General features: G+C 40.6%; 1 protein-coding gene across 6 annotated transcripts in view; it reads left to right on the top strand.

Annotated features, from left to right (window-relative positions):
* The window catches only part of LOC147035631 (dynamin-1-like), a 200,182-nt gene that overhangs the window by 140,897 nt on the left and 51,146 nt on the right, over nucleotides 1-8,139 (top strand). For all 6 annotated transcript variants that reach the window (XM_085845574.1, XM_085845532.1, XM_085845547.1 and 3 more), the window contains one exon: nucleotides 382-495. In XM_085845574.1, coding sequence (XP_085701700.1) covers nucleotides 382-495 — 114 coding nt within the window. The remainder of the gene's footprint in view (nucleotides 1-381; nucleotides 496-8,139) is intronic.

Genomic DNA, 8,139 nt, shown 5'->3' with positions numbered 1-8,139 from the left:
TTTAATACATGTATGTACAAGAAGATCCTCATTTTATATCTATACCTCAAACTAAGAATTTTGTCCAGTTCAGCAAAAGGTTAACGAGATTTATTTCACTAACACCAACTTGCTTTGCCAACCAACTTTCTAAAACACGTCTTTTCCTCGTCCGATCTCACTAATCTCCCCTCTTGTTAATGTTAACATTGTTTGCTTTGATATACTCATCTTTTATTTATTTATTTTTGCTGCAGCTTCTCTCGCTTAACCTAATATCTTCACAACCTAAACACTAACAGTATTTCCCATGCTGACATTTGTGTCGACTTGTATTGTGCAAGCATTGATCACTTTTGTCTACTATCCATGGCTCCCCCAACCAACTCCTTTGCTTGTTAGGTTGTACGGAAAGGATGGCTGACAATAAACAACATCGGTCTCATGAAAGGAGGTTCGAAAGAGTACTGGTTTGTCCTCACAGCTGAGAACCTATCGTGGTTCAAAGATGAAGAGGTAAGGGTGTGCTCTTTATTGTTGTTGTACATCTCGTTTGCCATGAGCTGTATATTGGACAAAACAGGGGTTTTTTATTTATATTTTTTTCTCTGATGTGTACACACTTTTCCCATTGGTCACTGACTCATAGCTTACACCCACAATGGTCGAATGGTATTTCGTTGAATGTTTTCCTTTTCTTTATAGCAATACTTCATCCCACTCCTAACGTTTTGTCAAATTCTGAAACATGGTGATCATTTTATTTTCATTTTTAAATTGAAGATTTTGACTCGGGGGGGGGGGGGGGGGAAGTTTGGACTAAACACTTTCATTATAACTCTTCAAATATCATTCTGAGATGAAGCAGCCATCTCGGACAAAATTTGAATCGTCATACCACTGTGTCACACGTGAGCACGTACTGTGTCGCAGTGTTTCACCTGGGTTTGGCAGAAGCGAATTGGAAACTGTTTAATCCTGCCCATACAAAAACGCTGATATCCCAGCATCATGAGCTTATATGGGTATGCCTGTTTGGCATTTCGATCGAAGCAAAGCTCATGATTTTGGGATTCCACGTTTGTATACTATATATTCACTTCTCTATTAATGTAAAAGTACACTAATATCTTTGTTCTTCATATATTTGGTGTATGTGCATTCTCCTCCATGAGATTTAGATGACTGTCTTTAAAAAAAAATAATAATAATAATAACAGCTCTGCTCACTTAATTGTTATGGGTACATTAATTTTGCAGCTTTTTTGGCCTTTTCATCCTTGCTACACATTTCAAATGATTTCCACTGTTCAAGAAGGACAATTGATTAATTTTTATTTGGAGAAAATTAGAACGACACGTCATTCGTGTGTCATTTGCCCGAGTGCAAAGACTTATCAACTTGCAGGCTTTATTCTTATATTCAAAATCTAAGTGTTTTTTCATATATTTAAAGTAAATTGGTTTTAAAAGTGCCAGATGTTTGAGTCTCCCTGTTTAGCCGCACACACTACCACCCAGTCAAAGGCTGGGGTTTCACTGTATGGTATTTCTTCTGTTTTTACATTGAGCTTGAGGTGGGTTCAGTTTAAGGCCCTGTTCTTCAATGCACGGCCCGCAAGCCATTGGTGGCCTAAAGTGCGGCCCATGACGTGCGGCCGATAACACAAATGCGAAAACACCCCATCATAATCCGCCATAAATGCTATCAAATTGACCCAATGGTTTTAAATGAGAGTTCCAATGCGAAACATAAAAGTAACACAACTACATTAGGACATGGTTGCAGTATACAAACAATTACTCTCGTAGCCCAGTTAATCACAACGAAGAAGAGTATGTGGATTTGGGGTATATTAGCAGCCATTATGGAGTCCTGCAGGCAGTGTGGCGGCTCTCACACCGATTACGTATCAGCAAAAGTGGCCCCCCTCTAAAAAAAAAAAAAGAAGTGAAGATCACTGGTTTAAGGTGTGGTTCTTTAGTTGAATCTGATGTTTACAGTTGATTTTCATAGGGAACAAAATGTTCGATTTGTCCGATTGGTCATTCGCTTCGAAGCTGTCTAGCCTGAGTTTTAATCCCAAACCCAGATATAAACTGCCAAACCGGTGTTTTACAGGCAGGGTGATTCATCAATGTGTGTGCCGTCTCTCAGATGGACGTCAAACTGGACGTCCCGTCTGCTGGCATTAGTTGGTGGATGTTAAAGATCCCACGTTGTCCTTGACAAAGCGTAGGGAAGCTATCGCTGACACTCCAGCCAAATTCCGGCTCCAAACCACAGAGAGCATTGCATCTGGGGCACCACTGCGTCCACAGTCAATGATGCTACCCCGCAGCTTTGTGCTGCATATGAAAGAAGAAGAAGCCTGATTGGTATCTTGGAGATATTCTGGAATATCCCAGCTTCATATCCCTTGTACTGTGATTTGTCTATCGTGTCATGGATTTGCTCTTTGTAATTCATGTAACAGAGTAGAAATCAGAAAAAAAACATTTTTGACACCATCAATGCAAGATTGTCAGCGTTAAGATCTCATTTGGTAAACGATGGATTGAATCAAAGGAACGTTGATCAAGGTATACTGACCGCTATAGGAAGATATGCCAAGCTTACATTTTGGGAATTAACCCTTCAACCCGTGCAAGACTAGTTTTTCATTCTACACTTCGTTTCATGAACGGTTTTTTATCACAAATCACCAAAGAAATTATAAAAAAAAAGTGTTGTCCTCTCTTTTTGTTCTTTTTTGTTCTCACATTTATTCACACCAACGACACAAACCATAATCTCACATGATGTACTTTTCAAGGCAATCGGTTTGCATTACATGATCAAAATTGTGTGATGACGTCATTTTATAGCATGTGGCAATAATCATCAAATCCGATATCGAGAGTGGAATGTAGTTACTCCAAGTGGACCGATCCACCCTTTTTATCTGTTGGCAGAAGAAGTAGAAAAACAAGCACCCAGGATAACGTTACCCCAACCTTTGAGATAATTACTTTCAATGTGATGCCCATTTACATGTATTTCTGTGACCGTCTTGTCCTTGTATCCTTTAATCAAATAGATTGTGTAACTTAGATCTTTCAATTAGGGCTCAAACCGAATTGCTCTCACCCCACTCAGCAACCTCTTATCCTCCCCCCCCCCAATCCCTGATATTGCTTGTCTCTCCATTCTGTGCTCAATCGGTGCATCTCCCTCCCGGCCTGACCAATGTACAGACTACTGTTCGCAGCACTTTGGCTGAACAGGTAGTCTGAACACTGGGCAGTCCGACAGAGGCTTGAATTGTGTGCAGGCTTTCATTCCCTTTCCTCTAGTCTCATTGGAAAATCTGTCGGTATATTGGGACACGTTACGTACATAAATGCAAAGACACACCGAACCTAACATGTTCTTTATCCACCTTCCACTGCACCTCCGTTTCCATATTTGTACTCGTTCCTGATGCCACTTAGCATTGCTTGAGCTCTGATTATATGATCAAATTTAGCATTTTGCACCCTCGTATGGAAAATGTAATTACAACATTAAGGAATAGGTAAAACCTGTTGAATTTCCGAACAGTTTCTGTGGATGTCGCCGTGTTGTGCCATTGCGCATCCCCGGTTGTGAAGGGTGTAAAAAAAAAAAAAAAAAAAAAAAAAAAAAACCCTACCAGCTCGGTTTCATGCATTTCACAGCCGATACTTATTTATCAGAGATTTCTTTAATGTTATTTTGGGGAATATTTATCGGTCATGATACAGGATGTCTCGGTTAAGTCTGGACCCGTAAGAAGAAATAAATAAAACACGCATTTTCCTTTTAATTTATTAAATGTTCAAACTTGATTCCCATTAACTTGCATGCACATAACAATTCTTGCACATATGTTTCTCTGAATGTTTCTTAAGAAGGAAAGACTGATGTCAGCACATTCCTTCCGAATGTTTTCCTTCAGCTCTGTTATACTGCTTGGTCTCATGCTATAAACCAAGGATTTCAGGTGTCCGCATAAGGAAAAAGTCTAGCGGCGTTGGATCTGGACGACATAGGGGGCCATTCTACTGGTGTCCTATCCACTTCGAAGGTGTAGTTTCATCCAACTAGTTTTGACAGTTGTAGTGTCCCATCCTGTTGAAACCACACTTTGGTTAAACCTCAGTCACACTAAAGGCATACCGTCCAAATAAGGTAGCTTGCAACAGAAACACTTCGTAGAAGTAGGGGCCTAACAGAATGTCACCATGAACAGCACACCACACCATGATTCTCGGTTCATATTGAACATTAGCTTCATCAGTCCATTTAAGATTCTCATCGCTCCAATATCGGCAATTATGACGATTTACCCTCCTGGTCAAATGGAACGAGGCTTCATCACTGAAGATGATCTAAGTTAATAATGTTGGCTCCACGTCAAGTCGATGCATTACCTACTCTCAAAATTCCATACGTCGGTTTGGCATCATCTCCATGAAGAAGTTGAACAAAGGTAGCATTGTATGGGTGGTAATGGTTTGCCTTTAAAATTATTGCAATGGAAGAACTACTAACTCCCGCTTCTTCACCAAAAAAAATTTCAACGATTTTTTTTTTGGAGGGTTCTTGCAACCACTGCAATAACATTTTCAGAATTAGTTCCATCTGTAGAGGACCGAGGACGAACGGCATGAGGTTCATCAGCAACACTTCCAGTCGCTTTCAATCTTTGTAACAATTTACCGACGAATCGATGACTTGGCTGTGGCTTCGCAGGGTGTTTTTCATGGAATAACTAACAAGCCTCCCGATGGCCTGTTCCAGAAATATGTGGCAACACAAGTTCCAGCTTCTCTTTATTCGTATAATGAGCCATTAGCGTATTTTATTTACCTTCAATATAATTTTTAAAAACCGACAACAAAAATGAGTTTATTTAGCTTAAAAAGTAAAATGTCCATTTTTATGTGTCATGACTTTGAGACACCCTGCAGGATTCATAAATCAAAAAATGGACTTCTCATTGTTCAATATCTTTTGCAAGATAAAAATAAAAAGGAACGCGTGACATGAAGCTCATCTGGATCAGAAGCAATAGTCATGCAAACCCCCCCACAGACCCCCTTCGACCCTGATATTTATTTATTTATTTATTTGTTTATTTATATTTTTAATGCTGTGAACACACTTTGGTACAGCACGAGTGATAAAAGTTGTGGTTAAGTTTCATCGAAATTATTTGTAGTTTCAGAGGAGGGAGCAAATACCTATTTTTTGGGGGGGGGGAGGAGTTGACCCCTCCCCCCACCTCTCCCATACATGCCTTTAATGAGTGCAGATTTTGATGCGGTCTATACACCTTCGTTAGGCATCAGATACGAAGCTTGTGGACAAGATTCATCAAAATCGTGTGTTTGCTTCAAACGATAATGACTAAAGTGCTTACTAACTAACTGACTGACTCACTCACTCACTCACTTACTGACTGACCTACAGACACCGTTCGATTGCATAAGCTCACGGGACTAAAGTCCAGGTGAGCTCATGACTACAATCACCTCAAGAAACACATCCAATTAACACCACTGCACCATGCACAAGTCGAGCGTTTTGTCCTTCCGAAGGAGTGTTACTTGTCTAACAAATATTACCTTGGCTTCTAAGTCACCTTGTTTGCAATAAGTTGTGATGTGAAAGATTTGTTAAGAAGCTGTGCTTTGCAAGGCACAGCATCCAAACATATGAGTCGTCCATTTGATGTGTTTCACGGGTTATTACCCTCGTCAAAGGGTTTTGCATTTGGGTCAGTTTGTTTTGTCTGTGTCTGTCCTCACATAAGGCGCTAACATCGGCCACAAATACCACTAATATTACACGTTATATATTTTTTTCAACCGAGTACATCTCTAATGTACAATTAGAATGCCAGTACATCTCTAAAGTATGTACTATTGGAACATGAGTATGTCTCTAAAAGTATGTACTATTCAGAATGTGAGTGCATCTATAAAGTAGATTTATTAAGAACTTGAGTGTAACTATGAAGTACATCCTTTTACAATGTGCGTACATCTCAAAAGTACGGAATGTGACTGCAGCTATAAAATACATACGATTGGAATGTGAATCGATACAATATAACTGAAAAGGTCTGTTTGTTCTCCGTATAAACATAAATCTATGTTGCCAATGCATAGCCTATACACTACACTAGAGTCCTGGCGAGGTCTGCAATCTCCGATTGCTCTTTATATAGTTACCTCGGCCACCGAAGGTGGACGTGTGTATGTTTGTCTGTCTATGTGCAGGATATCGCAAAAGATTGTGGCCGGATTCAAATAAAACTTGGTGGACAGGTTGGGTGTGCGATAAGGACGAATTGATTCGATTTTGGTGAAAATACGGATCCAGATCCGGATATGAGTAGATTTATTAAGATTATTAATTATTTAATTTTCAAAATGACCCTTCAACATTGAGGGATAGGGCCAAAAACTATATATACCACGATGTCTCAAAAAGTTATGGACGGGTTCGGACGAAACTCGGTGGACACGGGTGTGTGACGAGGACGAAGTTTGATTTTTGTGAAGATCTGGATGCAGATCTGACCTATCAGTTGGATACAAAGCATAAACTGTTTTTAACCTGGTGGAGGTATGTGTTCTGAGTGCCATGTAGTTTTATCTGTGCTGGTGCAGTTCCAAGACTGAATATCTATTTGCCTGGAGAACTACTGATACCTATGGTGCCATTCAAAGTAGGAACCTTTGAAAGCCACTTTATTTTCACAATCTAAAGATGTGCTGAAACACCCTATTCAAAATGTTACTTCGCTCTGTCACTGACCTTTGAGTGAAGTCACTTCTATCATATTATACCCGACCTTTCATGCAGTCTCGTTCTGCATGTGCCAGTGTTGAGCACATTGATTACTGGCACTATATTACCCCTGCCGGAGGAGAGGGTATTGCGTTTGGGTCTGTTGGTTTCGCTATATATGCTAGATATCCCTTATTGTCGGGTTTTCCGTGTGTGTGTGTGTGTGTGTGTGTGTGTGTGTGTGTGTGTGTGTGTGTGTGTGTGTGTGTGTGTGTGTGTGTGTGTGTGTGTGTGTGTGTGTGTGTGTGTGTGTGTGTCTGCAACGCGAGGCTCCACAGCACGAACCAGCAAACCAATTTCGATGAAACTTTGCCAACAGGTGCCATATGGTCTGGGATTGTGCGCGTTTGAATTTTGTTGCCGAGCAACCACCCGTTTCTGTGCAGCGGCCGAAAAACCGCGTACAGTATTTTCAATACTTGTCCTTCAGTTTTGAATGTAGAGAAACGAGACTTCGCAATTAAACACTTCGAGATATTTAGAAAATTTTACTCGAGCCGATTTTTGATTGAGGTTTTATTTTTCAAATGGTAGTCCTTCAAAAACCGGGTGTCTATTTACCGCCATTTTTTATGAGGAGTGCCAGTTGGCAAAATACGCAATAGTAAAAATCTTGCCAGGCAGAGGAACAATTGTATGTGAACCAATACGTCTTGGCAATGAATCTTCGTCGGTGGATCGGTCAGAATGAAAAGCATCGTATCCAGCGCTTCGATCCTAGCGAATCCCTCGTCGCCTACCGGCTTGTCTGTTTGTCTGTCTGTCTGTTTGTCTGCACAGACCTTTTGTGGTTTTTTTTCTGCAACCACTTGTCTGATTGATACAATTTTCACGATAGGTGCGACTACTCATGTAGAATGTTTTGATGATAATTATGACGTCATAGATCATGTGGTGTGGCAGCATTGTTGGGAAAACAGAAAAATAAAAAGTTTGGATGACTATCTGAAACCGTACCAAGGAAAAAAATTGAAACTTGGCACATGGCAAGTACTCCTCATGGGGAATGAGTGTCAGTTTTTACCCCTCAGCCTGAATTGGCTCAGGGGTATTGTCGTCATAGGCGTTGTCCGGGCGTCCGTCCGTCTGTCAACTTTTGGTTTCCGTCAATTTTGAGGAGAACGCCTTGTCCGATTAAATCCATTTTTGCAGGGTGTGTTGGGGTTGAGTAGAGGAAGGTTCCTTTCGAAAATGGGCACGCTGCGATTTTCAATGTGGCCTCCATGGCAGCCATCTTGAAATTGGTTTCCGTCAATTTCGAGGAGAACGCCTTGTCCGATTAAATCCATTTTTGAAGG

This window comes from Eptatretus burgeri, chromosome 1 (genome assembly GCF_056783735.1).
Source record: "Eptatretus burgeri isolate ZD-2024b chromosome 1, Ebu_testis_v1, whole genome shotgun sequence".
Taxonomy (NCBI): Eukaryota; Metazoa; Chordata; class Myxini; order Myxiniformes; family Myxinidae; genus Eptatretus; species Eptatretus burgeri.
Note: the sequence above shows the minus strand (reverse complement) of the source record. Positions and strands in the feature narration are given on the sequence as shown.